Source organism: Pseudoliparis swirei, chromosome 5 (assembly GCF_029220125.1).
Source record: "Pseudoliparis swirei isolate HS2019 ecotype Mariana Trench chromosome 5, NWPU_hadal_v1, whole genome shotgun sequence".
NCBI classification, from domain to species: domain Eukaryota; kingdom Metazoa; phylum Chordata; class Actinopteri; order Perciformes; family Liparidae; genus Pseudoliparis; species Pseudoliparis swirei.
The window spans coordinates 22,695,569-22,716,103 of record NC_079392.1 but is presented as its reverse complement, the minus strand read 5'-3'; the positions used below and the strand labels follow the sequence as shown (position 1 = coordinate 22,716,103).

Sequence of the window (20,535 nt, the reverse complement as noted above, 5' to 3'; positions counted from 1 at the left end):
ACCCCCAATTCAAATTAAAATCTTGACGAAAACAGGTTTATACTTGACCACGAGGTCAAAGGCCTCAAGTGTCTTTTACAGTAACAGATGTGCCTGAGGACTGGAGGGAGAGCGGTACACATCGTGTTTTACAGTGTTATAATGTGAAGGACAACTGTTACAGTCCGTTCTCTCAGAATGTCTCTGGCTTTTTGCATGCAGTGTTTTTAAAACTCATAAAAAAAAAAAAAGAAGCCCAAATGAACCAAAAGTCTGAATTTATTCATTTCATGGAGTTTGCCGTTCGAAAGGCAACCTGCCAAGGAATAAAACACACGCGGTAAACTTGTTATTGTGCAAAGATGTACCCAGAAAAAGACAATGCCGTTGAGACAATTGGGTTTAAATGAATGACTGCGAAGGTGGTTAAATGAGATATATATATCAAAATATTATATTAAATATATATATGCACAACGGAATATTATTATATTTAATAAATTAAATATATATATATATTAAATATATATAAATATTTAATATATTTATAAATTATATATATATAGAAATATGAAATATATATAATAGTGCACATTTTAGAGTAGAGGTCTGGTGGTGGGGTATACTCAATGAAATCAACGCAATAACAAAAATCTTCTAGGAAACATTTTTCTTTTATAAAATATTCACATATTGATAATCATAATAATCAAGTTATTAATTATACCCGCTTCATCCAAAAAGGAAAGAAAAAATGAAGAAAAAAAACTGGATGTTTACAATCAGGGGCTTTGAATTGTGAAAGCCCAATTAATTAATTAATTAATTAAATAGACGATTCATTTAGATTTTTCAGATTACAATTTAAATGGTGGTGATTATTTACACCCCAGGTTAACGTACTTTCAAGTCGTACAAAATGTTCACCACATACTCACTTTCATTCCTGTAACACCCAGATTTCTGTTAAACGTTAAACGTCACCCGGTCGGACCGGTCGGTCACTGCATTGAATCAGGGAAGTCCCAATGACTCAGTGTTGCTTGGCAACAAAAGCTGTTTCCCAAAAAAATAACTGAATAAAATGTCAAATGGGAGCTGATATTAAAGGAAACAATACTAGTTCTGGTGAATACATCGCCCGTGGTGTAAAGGTGAGTTTTGCCTGCCGGGCATCTGAAACCATTCGACTGTTAGAGCCACACGGAGAAGTGGCCACGGCGTTGGAGGCGGGGCCTCGTTCGTTCCTACGGAGAGCGGCGCATTGAGCAAAGGAACGTTTTAATTACTCCATATAACTTTAACCCCGCCTCCCAGCCTCATTCATAACCTCATTCACATAAACAGAAGAAAAAATAACTCTGGATTCAGTCATTAGTGAATGTTAGCACCTACAAATTTAAAAAAAAGAAGCTATTCAATTGTTTATAGTAGGAATTAGATTTCCCTCAGTCATCGCTTTTCCAATGCAAGTCTATGGGCAACGGTGCACACGTGTGACCGCGTGTCCTTAGAGCAAACAATGGCGGTGAAGGCTCATCTTTGGGGGAAAATGGCCTAAAATGTGCTCCGAGAGCTCAAAGTGGGACAAAAAAAAAAGAAGAGAAAAAGACTATCAAGAGTCTTAAACACTGCACCTCTGAGGTGGGCGAGTCAATCGCACTCCATCTCAAGTAACTGCCCCTCTCACCCTTTATCGTAGTGGCTGACGCGGCAGTGACAGCGAGTGGCAGTCAAACGAATCCTCACGAGCACAATCAGTCGGTCCTGATGAGAATTGCTCTCCAGACATTATTATTGAACAAAAACAAATAAAAAAACAAACATACAATCCGGTTTCACCCGATGTCTTTCCTCATTGGGTATCCATCTCAGCTGAGGCACTTTTGGTGTGTGGGACCAATCACATGCAGCATTGCTTTTGGTTCATTAGTCCTTTTCCTCTCTTCCTGCTCACCTCCTCTTACATATGTCAAAGACCTTTCCCCTTCTTTTCCTCCAGCTCTCCGTCCTCCTTTCAACTCCCCCACCGAGTCTTTTCCCCCCCCGCTTCAACAGGACCTCCTGCTGCTGCTGTAGTCTGGGCCCCCCGAGGGTCCTACGCCCTGCTGGGGTTGGGGGATGGCCGGCCCTCGTAGCCGTAGAGGAAAGTGGCCGCGATGACCAGAACGGCCCCCAGGAAGAACACGCTGTGGACGACACCGGACAACACCGTCAGGCAGCTCGACAAATTGTGACTTTGAGAAAACAGAAAGAGAGAGAGACAGAGAGAGAGTAAGTAACTGTTTCCTCTACCCAGTGGGGTCGAAGTCCTGCAGCCAGAAGTACGATATAAGAGTTGACAGGATGATGGAGAGCGATGTCGCAAAGCCCTTGAGGATGTTGTCTGCATACTTGATGACCGCTGCTATGACCAGACCGCCCAGCGCCTGGAGAAACAACAAACACACGGACACAGATGGTCAGAGGCATGACCCGCGCGGGCCGAGAGGGAGTGAAATAATAGAGTCTGCTGGCCCAGAGGCTTGATGATATATTTGACAGTTAGGTGGTAAAAACATATTACACTAGAGGCCTTCTTATCATGCCAAATCGGGGCAGGGGCTTAAAGTGGCCCCCTTCCTCATTTCCTACCTCCTTACTTGCTCAGACCCCACCCATCTTCTAACTTGTCCAGTTTTGTGAGTGTGTCTTGCATTGTTGCAAAGTTATTCGGAAAGACTTTTGGAGGACTGAAAACTGCAGGTAGTTCCTGCACCACACACACACACACAAACGGCTTGATGTGAGCGTTACCTGCAGTGCTACAACGGAACAGGTGACCGTGTTGTATCCCTGGAACATTCCCGATTCCTTCACCCTCTCTCCGTCGTAGGCCACCATCCCAAAGAGGCCAAACACCAGGCCGAACAGCCCTGGAAACACACACACACACACACACACACGCACACAAATCTCATCAAAATAAAAACAAACTTCAGTTTACAAGAGAAACACAACTAAGAGTGCCACAAGTTAAGACATAACTTTAGTTTAGCACGTTGAGCATAATAAGATCTCACAAAACACCACGGTGTTACATGATAACTTGTATATTAATATTATTTACAATGATTCCTATTGAGAACAGAATGTACATGTCAGCAGCACTATTGTACTATTAAATGCAATATTATATATATATATATAAATATTAGCTGTGAGCTGTTAAAAATAATGTCCAATGATTACTTAGAACGATCATATACTGTAAGTGTGCAACCTTTTATCACACACACACACACACACACACACACGCGTGAATCTAATTAAATGAGGTCACAGCGAGCCCCGCCGTTTCCCCGTTTCCAGTCCGACCGCTGGAGTAAACAAAGCTGGCGTTAACCCTCTCCTCGCTCCAGATTCACTGCGAGTCAAATATTAATCTAACTCTCGGCAAGAAAGCAGAATAGGCATTTTTCCGGAAATATCAAACGGATGCTTTCGTAATTTGCCGCAGCCCTGCACACAAACGAAAAACACACACGGCATTTTTTCTTCTTCTTCTCCGCTGCAGATCGAGGCTCCGACACTTAATGCGAGTGCAAAGGCACCGAGCTCACGGCAGTAATCGCAGGAGACTTAACACACGCCTCACGCGCTCCGGGGTAAAAATAAACTAGACGGGAACATTCATCTTAACAGAAAACCCATCCGGAGGTAAAAAGCCCAGCTGGCTCTGGGTGCAGGAGAGAGAGGGAGAGAGAGAAAGGAAACTGCAAACTCAATTGGTTTTCAACATCTGGTTGACAGACATGCATTAATTAAATGTCACAAACTTTTCATTTCATATTTTTTTTAAATGGATGAATACCGACCGAGCTGGATGTTGCGGACCCAGACGCTCTGTTTGCTCTCCTTGAGGATCTTCTCAAAGTAGACGCCGGCGAAGCCGCTGGAGAAGCACGCCACCAGCACCGCCGCCACGCCGACGAACTGGGAGCCCGCAGAGGGGGCGTCCTTCTCTGGGGCCGCCGTCGGCTCAGAGGGCCACTGCGGACACGAGAGAGAGAGGGAAAACACCTGGATTGCAATACATTCTTGACCTTGGAAGTTCATGTTTAACCTTGGGAACAGGAGCTTGGCCAAATAGAAACGTTGTTACGTTGTCGCGACACGGTTAAAACGAGAAGGAAACGGCACGATGGATGAACACACACAGTTTCGATGCAGAACAGAACTTATACGCACCAACTGTCCAAATGCCTTTATCATCCTATGAATGAATATGCTAATTGAACCACAAGTATGTGCTCAGTACGGCGTGAGCGCTCTGTAATGGGCGACCGTCACACTCTCAGTCTCTGGAGGTCAAGATGCTGGGTAGCGAAAAGCATCGTCGTTGTAAAAGTGCTGCAGGCTGTGACTTCCTGCGTGATGTGCTGCAATAAGCAAGAAAAAGGGGCCACGATGCACATGCACACATTTTTCTTCTTCCCTCTTTAAAGTTACAATCTCACTTTTTCTTTGGATAAGCCCGCAAGAGAGAATTGTTTTGGAACAAACTCGCAGTCCGCCCGCCGCCTCTCCACTTCCTCCAGTCGCCGTAACGAAACCCCGCCGAGTGAGAACTAACGGCGTAAACCTCGAAAAAAGTTGCATTAAATCAAAGCAGGCCATTTATTTCCGAGCAGTCTGTCTTTTTCCGTGTTAATAAATCATTTGCGATATGCGCCGATCTGTTATTCGAGCCGTCGGGAGGTGTCGCGGATGAGCCGCTGTTACATCGCCACACAGTTCGGGAGTAAATGGTTCCGCCCTTCTGATTCTGTAGATTTAGGAAGGTGTATCTCATCCTCCTCCTCCTCCTCCTCCATCATCATTGTGCTTCTGTGTGAGGATGAAGATCACATCCGGCGTGATACCAACTGACTGTCACTTTCTTTGTTTTGCCAAGGAGGAGGAGGAGGCGATGACACAACTGACACTTCCATCATTCATCAGCTCTCCCCTCGTAACCACTGGGGGCCAATATTTATTCAATGTTCCCGTCGGGGCATCGTTATTTTTCCTTTTTATTTATCGAATATTTCTACGACCACAGGACTCCCACTGAGATTAATTTTCCTGAACGCGAAAAAAAAATTGAGATCAGAGTTAATTAAAACAACCAATAGGCACACGTCCAACACGAAGCACAGCGAACGCTCAATTTGACAAAGTGACACTTAGAGAACCCCCCCCCCGTTCCCTTCCTTTTTAGATTTTAAAAGAAGGCACTAATGAGATGGATGTTTCTAATGTTTTGCAGTACGTACACGCATAAAAAAAAAGCAACCGTGGAAGAATAAGACTGAGAACACCACGTGGGAGAATCAGTCGACGATGTTCAACTCTGCTTTGGCCAACTTGAGTCTGTATTGACTCTTAAATCCAGTGTGCAGTTCTTTTGTCTGATGATTGCCTTGTTCCACAAACAGTGAAAAACACAAAGATCTTAAGTAAACATTGATAGTTAACAGCGTTCCTCACATGCGAGAGGCTGGAACAAGAGACGGTTTGCCAAACTTGGATGTGACTGAAGAACAAAGACACACATTGAACGTGTAGCTGCAGCTTTTTCTTTTTTTTTTATAAAAAGGGAGGTTTTTTTAAGTTGTATAGCTTACGAAATCTTTTTTTCCTTTGGGAAGCCATGCTGCAGACTTGTTTAGCAGTTAGTTTTGATGACGATAGCTTGTGATTAAACAGTTTACTTTTATTCAGTTAAAAGGGAAAAGGCCATAAAACAAAAGTTCAGGACAAAAGGAGGGCCCAGAGACCTCATACCGTCTCCCATCATCAATAAAGACCACTGGCTAACCCCAGGCTGAATCATTACTCTGAACAAAAAAGGCCCTTCTTCATACCAAAAAATGTAACCCGATTATTAGAGGAATAAAAGCCTCTATTTAATAAAACGCTCATGTGCCTTCATGTGCTTACAATTATTTTTCTATCAAGAAGAACCGCAGAGAGGATGTTCTGCGGCCCAGTTCTCGACGATGGAGGAACTAATGTGATTCCCATTCAGCAGTGAACCGACAAGAGGCTGTACTGGACCTGCACGAGAGCCACTCCGCCCATGAGAATCAGCAGCGACAGCCACTGGTAGACGCCCAGCCGGCGGCCCAGCATGGACACCGAGAACAACGCCGTGGTCAAGATCTTCAGCTGGTACGTCACCTGATGGGAGACAAAGTGATCGGAACCTTAAATAGTGCGCGGGCCGGGGACGTTTACGACGACGCATTCGGTCCCGCGCGCGGTTTCAAACTCACTTCGACCCCGCGCAGCCCTCGGCCGTACCTGGTAGGTGGCAGCGTCCAGGTTGGACAAGGCGACGTAGAGCAGGTTGTTCTGCAGCGTGTAGATGCCGGAGGGAATCGCCAGCTTCAGCGTTTCGATGGGTTTGTGCATGATTTCCTGACGCAGAACGCTGTTCAGAGCTCGCATGCTGTAACCTGAAGCACGACGACGATCAGGGAGTTAGTTAGACCGCGAGAGGAATATAAATACTACATTACATGTCATTTAGCAGACGCTTTTATCCAAAGCGTAGACGCAGCTGCAGGGAGCAATTCAGGGTTAAGTGTCTTGCTCAAGGACACATGGGCTAGGGCGGGGATTGAACCGCTAGACCCCTGATTGAAAGACGGACCTGATAACCGCTGACCCACAGTCACCTTTAAGCTTGTATTTTTCTTGGCAGTTTTCATGTTTTTATATTTAACATGTTTTTATGATACAGATACAAAAATCGTGTCATAGTTTGTGCTGAAAATAGATAGATAGATATATACTTTATTAATCCCCAAGGGGAACATTTTCGTAGCAGTAGCAGCACCAATAAACCAAATACACAAGAATAAAAAATTTAAAAAATAAATATAAAAAACAGGGATGAAAGTTATAGAAGCATACAAAGCAAAATATAAAATAAAATATATATGTATATATACAACATATATGCATACACAATACAAATGACAAATTAAACTATATATAAAAACACCAAATATAGACAGTGTGCAAAATGCAAAGTGTGTGTATGTGTGTAGTGCAAATGAAATGTGTGTATGTGTGTAGTGTAAATAAAATGTGAAGCCAATTGATAAATAAGTTGATTGACAATCAAAAACTATTAAGACATTTTAAGGGTAACTTCCAAAAAGGACACACACAAGCCGGTTCCTGAAGCGGCGGTGGTTCTGGTGATATGCATCAATGATGCGTTCAGGTGCACTCACTGTGCTCCTTGAAGACGAGCAGCACACAGGTGATGATCTTGATCACCTCGGCCACCACCACAGCCGAGGAGGCCAGGTAGCGCGGGCCCTCGGCCTGCAGGGTGCGGGAGTACCGCATGGTGAGCACCAGGGAGGTGGTCTGGAACACCAGCACGCCCAGGGAGAGGTACTTCAGCCGGGAAGAGGCCATGGCCCCTGGTCGGTGTGAGGCTGGACACCGAAACGGTCAAATAACAACACAAATAGAAATACAAAAAAAGGCGGTGGTCAGAAATGTAAATAATGTAAGGAAATAAAAGTGAGAAGTGGGAAATAAATACTTTTGGAGATAGAAAGAGGTTTTTACTCACAGATTAGTGGCAAGAGAAGCGTCTCTCACCTTTCTGCTTTCCCGTCAATAGCTCTTTATAAACTACTTCACGGACGTGGAGATTTGTCTCTGAATCAAAATCACAAATAAACTTTAGTGTTTAAAGTTCGTGTGTGTTGTCAGCAGCTCGGACCAGGTACTGGAGGCTCAACCCAGCTGTCAAAACAGCAGCACTTCACGCCCTGCGCTGGCGTCCATTGACCCGGACTGGATATCCACCGTCTGCGGTTCACGACACGTTATCTTTACGGGGTTTCCACGCCGACTGACCCATCGCTAACGGCACTTTAGGCCGACCGAACAGCCGAAGAAACGAGTTATTTACACCAAGAAAGTCTAAAGAAAGAAAACAAATCTCAAGCATATAACATCCTGAATGACTTCCGTGTACAGGTTTCTTCTTCGTCTTTGTTTAAAGAGTCCCGTGCGACACAGCGCCCCCTGCTGGACGGGCAACATACCTGCAGTGCTTATATTTATCTTAACTTATATATTTATTTAACTAACTGTGGAATAACGAAGCGTCATGAATGATTAGTATATTTGAATATAAATGGTTAATTTAACATCCAGTAGCAATTAGTGAAACATTAACAGTAGTAATTTTATGATGCTGAAATATGTACATTTGTCATGGTGTATAAAGCCAAGCGAGACATTTGTCTGCAACATTATTTCTGTACTGTAGTAATGTATTTAGGGTTATCAATATCTTACTGTAAAGCACTGTCCATGATATTAGGTATGTTGAGGGGTCGTGGCTGGACCAAACACCTGTGATTTTAAATATCAGAAAAATGCAGATTTATAGGATAGAAAATATTGAATCCAAGGCTCTTGTAGGCAAAACAGTATTATTATGAGTGCTGGTTATTTATTTTGCAAAACACAACTTGGTATCCATCAAATTAGCAGATTACCCATCAAACCTGTATTTTCTACCCTGAAGATACACATTCAAAATAAATTGATGTAATGAAGTGAATCTTTCAAAAAGTACAGAAACATATTTCCATCCATTTTTATTCCATCTGTGTCATATTCAAATGTTCAATGTGAAAACATAAATCTATTTAAAACACCAGCTAGGCGTCTGAACCATTGTAAAAAATGAGAATACACAGTATACTTAATTAAACAAAAGACAAAAGCAAAAGTCTACGAAGATCTGGGCTTTATTTCAAGAAGCACATTTGGTTGATCATTTGGGTTTTTTTGAGAACATTTTTATTCATCAGTTTTAGTTCATCTACCGTTTACAAACATGGTGACAACTACTTCATATAGCATGTTTATTATAGGCTATTTGGTTAACAGATACAAGAACAATACAAAAAACATTTTATATACAAAAAATAGACACATAGTCTTGCATATGAATGGGAACTGACATGCTCAGTTCCAAAGAAAAAGGCCAACTGACACTTCAACAGTACGCGTGTGTTTGGTAAACTACATCGTTAGGAACGAGAAGAAAAGACGCCCCGCTGAATCATTTGGTTTGTTCACACAGATAGTTGCAGTAGTAAATCAAACCAAAACATTTCTTGGTATCGGATGTGTGTCATGTGTCCATCTTTAGGACGCAACAGGGGCGACGACTGATACATTTATGAACATGATGTACAATTTTTGGCAGAACAAAAAACAGAACAAAAAGCGGTCGGAAGAGACATTTTTTTTTCTTCGAAGTTTCAAAAATAAAACCGTGAACGATTGTCTGTGTTTACGGAGCAGTCACACAAAGCTATGATCAACATCAACTTTAAGAAGGAAAAATGAAAAAAATACTTTATCAAACCGGTACTCGCCTCCAGACTTGGTTTATGAATCATTACAATAAAAAAAAATTTAAAAAAAAGGTGCAGATACACTGATTGTAGTTAAGCAAAAAAGGCAAAACTGGTTAAATGATTTTGGAAGAGAAAACATTTCGCTAGGAGGCCGTTTAAAAGTCATAAAACATGCACCTCTGTAACATTCAGAATCATTCAACAAGTGCGAACAGAAGTCATGTAAAAAATAATAAAAAAGTCGACGTGTCTTTGCCAAATCGAGCTCAGTAATAACAAGCAGAATGTGCTGTAAGTCTATTTACATTTTATCCGACAACATACTACAACTAATGTATGTTTTTGCATAAAGTTTGTCAAGCTTAATTAATCCCTCAACAACACGTGACGTGTGTGGCGAGACACGGTGTAACTGCCTTCAGCACACACACACACACACACGTACAAACTGCATTCATTGACCCGCCTGTGTGTTCAGACATTTGATGGGAAACACTAATATCTAGCAACTGTAATCAATGCAGTAAATACATTTAAGTTGTTAGCACAAGTGTAGAGGCTTTTAGTTACAACACGCATGTATGTGTGTGTGTGTGTGTGTGTGTGTGTGTGTTATTTCTGTACAATCTGTCATTTACTTGATGTTTGTCTTTCTAGTCATGCAACAGCATTTACAAAAAATTCCCCCTTTAGCACATTAAAAAACAATGGATGAATACAAACAATAAGGCAACAACTAGGTAGTTTTGATGAATTAAAGAATCCATTGAATGTGACCCATCGTATTCACAAACAAGTCGAGTTAGTCATCACATTAAACTACTAACAATGAGCGGAGAGGAGTGACACCGTCCTCCGAAACAGATCATATCAGTGCAGAAGGCCCTCCGCCTCGCCTCGGTGTTCATCGGAACAGTTTTTCTTTTTCTTTTTCTGATGCAACACCAGCCGGCCGCCGTCTGGTTGGCACTTCCTCGTTGATCCTTCAAGAAAACAGTTTGTGTTCGGGTGCCAAAAATGCCAAAAAGAAGAAAAAAAGTCTCGACTTGGGCGCCAGAGAGCGGAGGTCGCCGTGGAAACTGATTTTCCGCTCGCGATGGACAGCCGACGGCATTCTTTTTGGATTCTTTTGACGTTTTTTAAATTCTTTTTTAGAAACTATGCAAACAGTTTTTGGTAAGTGCAAAGAGGGGATAAAACATGAAAGGGGAAGTGACCGATTATTATAATGGAGAACAGAAAGAGAATAAACGAGACACGAGAAAAAGCATTGTATGAGTTCACGTGTTATGCAACCACACGGATCCCCAAAGTCAGTCTGTTTATGCTCCGCCCCTCAGGCCGGCCTACGCAAACACCTGCATGTTACCGAGCTGCGGCTGCTGAGAGGCCTGCTGCGTCTGCTGCGACTGCGGCTGCAGCTGCACCTGCTCCGGGATGTGCGTGCGGTGCGAAGACGGCAGTGCGTGGTGGGGGTTCCCCAGAGGGGTGGGGCTGGTGGTGACGTCAGACCAGTCCGAGTTGGAGTGCGGCGAAGAGGACGACCAAGGGTCTGGGGACTCGGGCGAGGGGGTGAGATACGGGTGCTCGCTGGGCGGGTGGGCGGAGTGGCCCGGGGTGGTGCCCTCTGAGCCGGTGGTGGTGTAACTGTGCTGGGAGGGTGGGGTGGGGTACTTATCCACAGGGCTCTGCATGGGCGGGTAGGAGGGCAGCGGCCGAGGCTGGCCCTCAATCCCCCCGTGGCTGACGGTGTGGGGGTGCTGCAGGGCGTGGGAGAGCCCGTGCGCCATGCTCATCTGCTCGGGCATCTGGTACATCATGCCCTGGGAGCATCGGAGGCGGCCCGGCCCCTGCTGGGAGTGACCCTGATTCTGGCTCTGGCCCTGGGTGACCTGTACCTGCCCCGGCTGAGGCTGCTTCAGCATGGCCTGGCTTCCCCCCGGGCCCATCATCTGGAACGTGACGATGGGCGGCAGCTGCTCCCGGCTCATGGTGACGTTCATGGGCGTCAGCATCGGGCCCTGGCCGTGGCGCTGGCCCATGCCCGGGTGAGACCCGCCCATCTGGTGCGACACGAGGCCGAACATGTGGCCGCCGTAGCCGTGCTTGGTCATGCCCGGCCAGCCCTGCTGCTGCCCCAGCATGTGGCTGACGGGCGGCAGCATCGGCCTGGAGGTCGGGCTGCTCAGCAGGGGAGGGGAGCTCGCGGCGGCGGAGACGGCGCCGGAGACGGCGGCGGACACGTCGCCCGTGTACGAGTGCGGCGATTCCAGGGAGTCGACGGGTGACATGGTGACGGAGCTCTCCGGAAGTCCCGCTGCTGCCTTGGCGCCGTTCGCGTTCCCGCCCGCCGTGCCTCCGCTTCCTCCACCTCCTCCTCCAGCAGCCGCACCCGGCCCCTCTCCTCCAGCGGGCTTCTTTCTTCTCTTGGCCTTCATGTCTTTTAGCTCTTTAGCTCCGCCTCCGACGCCTCCCACCTTCGCCCCGCCTCCACCCCTCCTGCTCTTCTTGCCCTGCGGCCCCGGGCGCATGCCGATGAAGCCCGCTCCGTTGGCCCCGCACATGTTCCCTCCTCCGCCCATGTGGTTCGGGCCGCTGTGCGGACTGTGGACCAAGTTGTACTGGTCCAGCAGGCGCACGATGTCGTGGTGCATGCGCTCTTGGGCGCTGTCGCGCGGCAGCCGATCCAGGTGATCGGTGATGTCGCGGTTGGAGTAGTGGTCGAGGAGAACCTGAGCCGCCTCGAAGCTGCCTTCTCTGGCTGCGAGGAACAGAGGAGTCTCCTCCTGAAGGAAACACAGCAAGCAGCGGGTTTGAACTTAAACACTTATCTCTGTTGGGAACATTTTATATCGGTGAATCATAGATGTGTTTTAGTCAACTTGACACTTCATGACTTTTAAAAAGTGCATGTAAGGGATTTTTGACTTTCAAAACGTCATTTTCACCAGCACACGAACGAAGCGAAAGAATCATCGATGAAAACAAAGAACCAACCTTGTTGTCTTGCATGTCCCGGTTGGCTCCGTTCTTCAAAAGCACGAGTGTTGCCTCCACGTTATTTACCGCGGCTGCCCAGTGAAGAGCAGATTTGCCTAAAATGTTGGGACGGTGAGGAAAGACAAAGAAGCACATCCGTGTTAAACATAATGAAACGAGAATGGGCACTCGGTAGAGCGCATACCTTCGCATATCACAAGATTGGGCATTGAATTATGAACATTTTGGCATTAGTTGCATGCCAATTGGACAAAAATGTATCGTGCTATGGTAAAAAATAGATGTTGACCTTTCCATGACCTTGACCTTGACCTTTGACCCGATTGATCCCAAAATCTAATCAAATGGTCCCCGGATAATAACCAATCATCCCACCAAATTTCATGCGATTCGGTTTAATACTTTTTGAGTTTTGTGAATAACACACATACAAATAAATAAATAAATAAATACACGGCGATCAAAACATAACCTTTCCGCATTTTCAATGTGAAGGTAATAACTACGAGCTGTTTTCTTCTTTTACAATAGTTCCGCTGCTCTTCAATTCTTCAACTGATTTTAAAAGGGCTGAAGCGAGCATAGCAGTGGATTTACTACCATGAGCACGTGAGCTTGTCCTGCTTACCCACGAGCAGGAGTCCTCATACTTGCACTGCAGTGTCAAAAGGGAACCCAAATAACTGTGTGCATGATGTGCTGTAATCCATACAGTACAACAAATAAGACGTCCCCCACGAGGAGCAAATACATGCAAAGTGTGCTCACCGTGGTCGTCGACAGCGTTGATGTCAGCATGGCAGTGGATCAGCTCCTCCACCATGCCCTCCACAGCTAGCCGGGCTGCCAGCACCAGCGGAGTGGTGCCGTCATTCAACCGGGAGTCCAGTTCTGTTGCACGATTACGGATCAGTATCTGAGAAGACAAAAGATACGGGCAAAGTGAGATGTGATGAAAAAGTACATGAAAGAAGATGGAATGTAATGACCTGTGCCTTTTTGTTTTATGATTGCAGTTACTAAGTGTGGAATGACAACATTGTTTTGGCCAATATCAAAGTCAAAGTTTCGAGCCGAATTCTGATGAAACCGGTTCCTCACCTGGAAGACTCCCTGAGCGTCAGCCGCCACGGCGGCGTGCAGAGGAGTCCTGCCCATGTTGTCGTGGGCGTTGGGATCGGCGCCAGCATCCAGCAGTCTCTTCGCGGCGTCGGCCCGGGCGTAGCGGGCGGCCAGGTGGAGCGCCGTTTCTCCCGTGCGGTCGGTCTGAGCCATCAGAGAAGCGCCCTGAGCGATCAGGTCTGAAATGACACTCGGCCCCGGCTCATCTCCGCCGCTCTCCTCCTCTTCCTCTCCTCCGTGCAGGCTGCAGTCCGGGCCTCCGCCATTACGCAGCGATGCCAGCATCAGTGGGGTGAAGCCATCTGAGGAACAAAGAAAAAGAGAAGATAATTATGTTAAGATGTTTTTGAGGTTGATCGGATTTAGATGAGTTTCTAAGTCTTTTTTCTCTCTTTCTCACCAGGTCCCTTGACGTTAACATCCAGACAGTCGGCATCCAGGTCGGCCTGCGGGGGAGTGAGCGAGATGTCAGCAGCCTTGCGATGCTGCAGGGTCCACTCCCTTCGGTCAACACCTCCATCCATAGCAATGGGCAGCAGGGGTTTGTCTTCAGTCTATGAAAAGCAACAAAACCTGAAAAAACACTCTTAAAAAAAAAAAACTTTCCTCACGGTCCTCGATTTAATTCAATTTAAACTACTCCAATCCATCAGCTTTCTTTTTGAGCCACTGTTTTTTCTCTCTCTCAATTCACTTACTCTTGGTTTCTTGAGTGAGACCTCGTCGTCCAGCCACCTCTGACTCTGAACTCCATCCATCATGGCTCCATCCTGGGTCTTGAAATTCCTGAGATGAAAAAAAAAAAGAGAAAAATATACAATATATGAAGCGAGAGCAACATTTTCCATTTCATTCTGCTCATATTTTTTCCAGGCCACAGCATGTACGCTATGTTCCAGCCACGCTCTGTTTAACACTCAGTCAAACAGCAGTATTGATCACTGGGAGCTGGACAGTACAACCAGTCTTCTGCTGATGCATGTGAGCTCTCAGCTTAACGTAAAGTATCGTACGCAATCGTTTGTTAGCAGTAATACTTATTCACTTTGCTTGCATCTCCCTAAGATCTAAATTTCACGCTGGTGTGAATTCCCACACAGTAGTGTCATCATATCACATATCTTGTTTTAAATAGACTTTAACGAAAGCTTTTTGGTCTGTGTCTCCACTCACTTCATGTCAAAGTCGTCCTGTCCGACAGGCTCTCTCCTTTTGTCGTTCTTATTGGCCAAGAAGCCGTCGGGCAGCCACAGGGCGCCATGTTTGTGCTTCCTCTTGGCTGCCAGCATCCCCAGCACGAGGATCAGCAGGATGATAACCACCGCCACTCCAACCAGGTACATCAGAGGCGTTGAAACTGGCGAGTCTATCGACGGCTTACCTGGTGGATACAAAAAGAAGTGTAATAGCGGTCGTTTTTATTTTTTAACCTGAGAACAAACCATAAACTGTTGAATGCCAGGCCCACTTACTGTAAACAGACACCAGAGGGTAAGGAAGATCGGCCTTGATGTGCGCCGCTGCGAGGAAGGACGCGGCCTCGTTAGTGTTGGAGAAACAGTCGACCGAGCTCTGGGAACATTCGCGGTTATCGAGTTCCAGGTGCACCACAGATCTGCGCACACGTGAGAAAATTCAAAGACCGTCAATGACATGCAGTTTGTTCATTTGAAGCTCCTGAAGTATTTAAAGGAAGAGAACTTATGCAATTGACTGTTCTTACCCAATAACCTCCCTCTCCAGCTCCCGCCTGCTTCTGCTCCTCTGTATGTGCAGCCCCTGCTCCTCCCCGTAGTACGGGTAAACCATTGGCTTCTTATTCTTATCCAGCTTCACTTGCAGGCTGGTGTGCAGCACGGCTCCCAGGGAGCGCAAGAAGCCCCTCAGATCCCCGAGCAGCTCCTTGGGCTGCAGCCGGACCACGACGACCAGCATGCCCTCGATCACCTTAGGCGGCGTGTCGGTGGAGCAGTCCAGGCCGTCCCAGCCGCAAGCCTCCGTGTGGCAGCTCTGGTCACAGATGTCATTCCCAAAGTGGTCCGCGCAGTACCTGTCATACCTGGAAACACACCGTATGAAGAGAGGGGGGGGGGGTGTTGAGTGATTTGGCTTCAACGTGGAAGTTATAGGCAACTGCAACAGCAATGGAAACAAAATAAAACGAGAATGGGCACTCGGTAGAGGGCATACCTTCGCATATCACAAGATTGGGCATTGAATTATGAACATTTTGGCATTAGTTGCATGCCAATTAGATAAAAATTGACCGCGCTATGGAAAAAAAAAGATGTTGACCTTTCCATGACCTTGACCTTTGACCCGATTGATCCCAAAATCTAATCAAATGGCCCCCGGATAATTACCAATCATCCCACCAAATTTCATGCGATTCGGTTTAAAACTTTTTTTGTTATGCGAATAACACGCATACAAATAAATAAATACACGGCGATCAAAACATAACCTTCCGCATTTTCAATGCGAAGGTAAAAAGAGAACGGTCACGTACTTGCAGGAGGAAGGGGTCTCCTGGCAATCGAAGCTGTCAAAGAGGCACCCAAGGTTGTCACACTCCTTATCGCAACGTCCGTTATTAAAGAGATCCCAGCAGGGAACACTGGCGGTGCAGTTGACCCAGGGCTGATGCCAGTTGAGCGAGCAGTCGCCTCCATCCCAATGACATTCGTGGTTGTTGCACTGGTTGTCACACACGTTATCCCCGGAGTGCTGCTCACACTGCGGATAGGGGCACACTGGAGTGCGCGACACGGTGAGTTTGTTCTCGCAGTACGGCCCCGAGAAGTGCACGGTGCAGCGGCAGCTGTACTGGTACGGGTTGGACGGGTCTTTGATGCAGGTGCCTCCATTCTGGCAGTTCCACGGACACCTCTGTTCGTTCTCACAGTGCGGTCCGCTGAAGCCCGACTGGCACTGGCAGTACAGGTGGCCGGGTGACTCCACGCAGCGACCGCCGTGCTGGCAACGTAGCTTTGCACAACTGTAGCCCTCTATTTCGCCACAGTTGAACCCAGTGAAGCCCTGGAAAACATAGCATCTTGTTTAATGGTAATACAGTTTGTTTAAATGTAAGGCGTGGCTACATGTTTGTAATGGGCCAAGAAAACGTCACGGCTGACGTTTAAAGAAATAAACCACAAACATCTATGTTCCACTGCTTGTCTACTATACCTGAGCCATGGTGTGGCCCTCTGAAGCAAGAATGAGAAAAAGGAGAGGGAGCAAGAAGTTAGTGGAGAGAAAAATAAGAATTTAGTGTGAAGAGATTGATGTTTTGGTAAGAGAGAAAAAGAAAACACCTCGGTAGTAACCGTCAGCCACCTGTCCACTTTCATAATCTAAAAGTATATTTTATGAACAATTTATCCTTACTATAAGCAGACAGGTTAATGAAATACATCCAATACCCTCTAAGATTTAAGGTAAATTAAGCATAAAAAAATCCACTAATTGTGTATTCTGTTGAATTGTTCTGGGATTGTTTCACTTTTTTTGTAAAAAGAAGTAATTATTTAACATAGTTCACAGAAAGCTGTGTTCCTTATTAACTTAAGCTGACGTTCACTGTTTGATGGTCGAGTCTGGATGGATATGCGGTTGCCAAAAGACAAATGAGAATACATCAAGAAAATGAGGGAACTGGTATTGATTGGGTCTTTTTTTGTGCTGAGATATTGCAATTGTAACACAATCTCTGATAGTTCTGCAAACTAAGTGGATTTTTTTTGCACCCACTGCCAGTTAATGTGCTGCTTCTTCTGAGACACACTCCCGAGCATCCGGTTCACATTATGAACTTTGCGGCATGTGCACCGAAATCCAAACGCAAAACAAAATGCAAGATGGTGCATATATTATCGTCTCTTTCAATAGTTATTTGAAAGATTCCCAAAACACAGCACCGTCAATCAAGTCCTTAATTTTTTTTAAAGAGAGAAAAAGTAGAGCAATTCACTGATGATGAATAAATTCGAGTGCACAAAGAGAAATCAAGAGAAATGCTGTTATTCAGAAATCAAGCACAAAGGAAGGACATCTAATAGAAACCACGTCCATCTTATGAGAGCAGAGAAGGAGGCGTTGAAGACACTTACAGGAGCACAGGAGCAGGTGTAGCCATGGACTGAGCTCATGTTCATGGAGCAGACTCCGCCCTGGTGGCACGGCTTGGACAGACACAGATCCACCATGGACTCACAGTGACGACCTGGGAAAGAAACGAACCACTGAAATACTTTCCCCGGATGCCGTGCCATCTTTTTCCGAGCCGACTCAGTGTGGTGGGTGCCGTTCCGTCCCGAGGAGCGCCGTTGCGAACATACCCGTGTATCCAAGGCGACAGCGGCACTGGTAGTCGTTGACCAGCTGCACGCAGTCGAGGCTGCCGGTGGCGTGGCAGGGCCCGGACAGGCATTCGTTGAGATCCCCCTCGCAGTGTTCCCCGACGAATCCCGGAGGGCAGGAGCACGAGTAGCGGCCCACGCCGTCCGCACACTGCCCTCCGTTCAGACAGCGGGGTTCGAAGGAGCCGAGCTTGGGGGCGCAGTCGTCCTCGTTCAACTCGCACTGGAGCCCTGCGGAGCGGCGAGCGGACGCGCGTCACTCACGGCATCAAATAAGGCACAGCATCTGCCCTGTGGATATCAACCTGTGTGTGGAGAATATGTTATATGCAGACTTACCATGCGCTCCCGGCGGGCAGGCGCACGTGAAGCGGTTGATGAGGTTGATACAGGTTCCGCCATGGAGGCAGGGCCTAGAGTGGCATTCGTCGACATCATACTCGCAGTTCACCCCCTGGTAGCCCGGTTTACACTGGAGCAAGAGACGCAGGTGAGCTCGCTGGGTGTGCTTTGGGAGCTGCGAGTTCAGCGGTAACATAAAAGCTTTAAAACGCACACAAACAGCGGAGAAAGTACTCACTATGCACTCGTACGTGCCCTGGTAGTCCTTGCATGTGGCTCCGTTGCGACAAGGGTTCGACTGGCACTCGTCCACCATCTCTTCACAGTAGCTGCCCGTGTATCCCGGCTGACACTGGCACCGGTGGGATTTGCCCACGTTGACGCACCGCCCGGCGTTCTTGCACACATTTTCAACCTCCAGACCTACAGTCATTCGGCAAAGGAGGCACGACACGTGAGTAAATAACGTGAAGACGGACGCGGAGGATGAACATTTTGTCCGAGGAAACTAAATGTTCCTCGTCCGGCGGCTGTGAAGAAGATTTTGAAGTTTGTTTTCTCTTGTGAACTAACTAATGTGTTGAAGGGCCTCACCCTTCCTGGCGGCAAAGTCCTGGCAGGACATGTTGGGGACGTCACAGTACAGACCCGTCCAGCCCATTTGACAGTGGCAGGTCCAGGAGGTTGATGTCTGGGAGCAGGAGCCGCCGTTGTGGCAGCGCACCTGGCTGCAGAGGTTCACGAAGTTCTGCAGAACACAAAAGGAGAGTGAGATGCAGTTGTAAATGTTACACAGACAGAGGGAACGACTCCACATCCAGCCGCCTTCTTGAGATAAAGACTTTCAGTTTGGTGCATCTGACTTCACCAACTTTCTTATCTAATATTCTGATTCATAGCAACGAGGCGCAAAGAAAGCTCCTCAAGAGCTCCAGACTGGAAGAGTCGTGGATAAACATATTCGTGCCAAAATGCGACGGATGTGATATTGTTTGATTCATTGTTGAGATTAACAGAGAAATCATAAAAAACTTTATGAACTGTTTGAATATATGTACGTTTAAGGAGTCTCTGTTTTCCTGTGATCACTTGGTGAAACATCAATACAAGTTCTCAGAAATCAACAAACGTAATCATTGATATGTGGCCTACAGGTGAACTGAGCAAATTCGTTAATTGGATAGATTATTTCAAAAGAGTTAAAATAGCTTTCAGTCCTAAAAAAAGGTTGGTATGAATGTTAAATATTAAATAATAGATATATTATTATTAAATTAAATAAATACTGTAACAGGTCTTGCGCCGTTATCGGGAGGAGGGGGCTCTGGGGGACCGGGATATCGGGAGGAGGGGCTCTGGGAACCGATCGGATCCCGGGACGGAGAACGGGGAACTGGGACCGGAACTGGGACCGGATTGCCAATCAGTCAGCAGCCGAGGCCAGATTGGAGACAGCTGCCACAATACAAATAAAAAGCTACGAGTGCTTCCTGTAGGACCCATCTCAGGTACATTTCCTGCAGACCCACACTGGACACACACACTATACCTGGCAGTTATGTCCATTGTATCCCACGGGGCAGGTGCAGCGGTAGGCGCCCAGGCCATCGGTGCAGGTGCCTCCATTCTTACAGGGCTGAGAGTCGCACTCGTTCTGCTCGTACTCGCAGAACGTCCCGTAAAAACCGGGACGGCAACGGCAAGAGAAGGCGTTGATGTCGTCAATGCAAGTCCCGTTGTTCAGACAGGAGCTGGAAGGGAGGAGGACAACAACGTGGTGACTCCAGACTGTAATGAGATGCACAATGTGCAAGCCCCAAATGGATGATTCACCCTCATGTCAGGCCGTTTAGATCATTGCAGGAGATGCAGTAGAAATAATCCAGGAGGAATTCATTGCAGAACAAACGTACGGATCTGGCTTCAAAACGAACGACTCACCTCTCGGTGCATTCGAGGATGTTGCGTTCGCACAAGATTCCATCGAAGCCCGGTCGGCACTCGCACACAAAGCTGTTGACGTAGTCCCGGCAGATGGCGCCGTTCCTGCAGGGCTGGCTGGCGCACTCGTCTACCTCGGTCTCGCAGCGCTCCCCTTCGAAACCCGGGCGGCAGTCACAGGAGAAGCTCCCGACCTCGTCCACGCAAGAGCCTCCGTTCAGGCACGGGTCTGCGGAGGGGAGAAGAGAGAGCGGGGAAAGAGGCGTTCAATGAACACAAACTGGATTTACTGAAGGAATAATGCACCAGCAGGCTGGCTGAACTCAATTATCTCGGGGCACTTTTTTTCCACAGACTAT

The 20,535-nt window shown here is 46.7% G+C and overlaps 2 protein-coding genes across 3 annotated transcripts in view; both read right to left on the bottom strand.

The window, feature by feature from the left end:
• Positions 1-240: 240 nt before the first annotated feature.
• On the bottom strand, positions 241-7,992 carry slc35a3a (solute carrier family 35 member A3a). 2 transcript variants are annotated; one of them, XM_056415147.1, is made up of 8 exons: positions 7,598-7,992; positions 7,248-7,457; positions 6,307-6,461; positions 6,061-6,183; positions 3,837-4,011; positions 2,776-2,894; positions 2,275-2,408; positions 241-2,168 (listed from the first exon to the last, which is right to left on the bottom strand). In XM_056415147.1, exons 2-8 carry the CDS (start codon positions 7,435-7,437, stop codon positions 2,078-2,080), a joined length of 987 nt encoding a protein of 328 aa, XP_056271122.1. In that variant the 5' UTR covers positions 7,438-7,457; positions 7,598-7,992; the 3' UTR covers positions 241-2,077. The 2 variants fall into 2 exon arrangements, with proteins under 2 accessions (XP_056271122.1, XP_056271123.1); XM_056415148.1 differs by having other exon boundaries at positions 7,627-7,992.
• A 631-nt stretch (positions 7,993-8,623) lies between these two features.
• Positions 8,624-20,535, bottom strand: part of notch2 (notch receptor 2) — a 46,475-nt gene continuing 34,563 nt past the window's right edge. Inside the window, exons 19-35 of the mRNA XM_056414289.1 lie at positions 20,177-20,405; positions 19,785-19,986; positions 18,830-18,983; positions 18,474-18,658; positions 18,233-18,365; positions 17,873-18,124; positions 17,645-17,757; positions 16,042-16,571; positions 15,256-15,591; positions 15,005-15,147; positions 14,706-14,913; positions 14,231-14,318; positions 13,933-14,086; positions 13,512-13,834; positions 13,179-13,326; positions 12,408-12,505; positions 8,624-12,196 (exon numbers count right to left, since the gene is read on the bottom strand). Coding sequence (XP_056270264.1) covers positions 10,757-12,196; positions 12,408-12,505; positions 13,179-13,326; positions 13,512-13,834; positions 13,933-14,086; positions 14,231-14,318; positions 14,706-14,913; positions 15,005-15,147; positions 15,256-15,591; positions 16,042-16,571; positions 17,645-17,757; positions 17,873-18,124; positions 18,233-18,365; positions 18,474-18,658; positions 18,830-18,983; positions 19,785-19,986; positions 20,177-20,405 — 4,736 coding nt within the window. The 3' untranslated portion in view covers positions 8,624-10,756. The remainder of the gene's footprint in view (positions 12,197-12,407; positions 12,506-13,178; positions 13,327-13,511; positions 13,835-13,932; positions 14,087-14,230; positions 14,319-14,705; positions 14,914-15,004; positions 15,148-15,255; positions 15,592-16,041; positions 16,572-17,644; positions 17,758-17,872; positions 18,125-18,232; positions 18,366-18,473; positions 18,659-18,829; positions 18,984-19,784; positions 19,987-20,176; positions 20,406-20,535) is intronic.

Bases quoted from the DNA above. Each gene is read 5' to 3' on its own strand.
- slc35a3a (XM_056415147.1), bottom strand. From the start codon at position 7,437: ATGGCCTCTTCCCGGCTGAAGTACCTCTCCCTGGGCGTGCTGGTGTTC. The intron at 6,184-6,306 runs GTACGGCCGAGG...GTCTCCCATCAG, and splicing joins TGGACGCTGCCACCTACCAG to GTGACGTACCAGCTGAAGAT. The intron at 2,409-2,775 runs GTAACGCTCACA...TTGTTTCTCCAG, and splicing joins GTTCCGTTGTAGCACTGCAG to GCGCTGGGCGGTCTGGTCAT.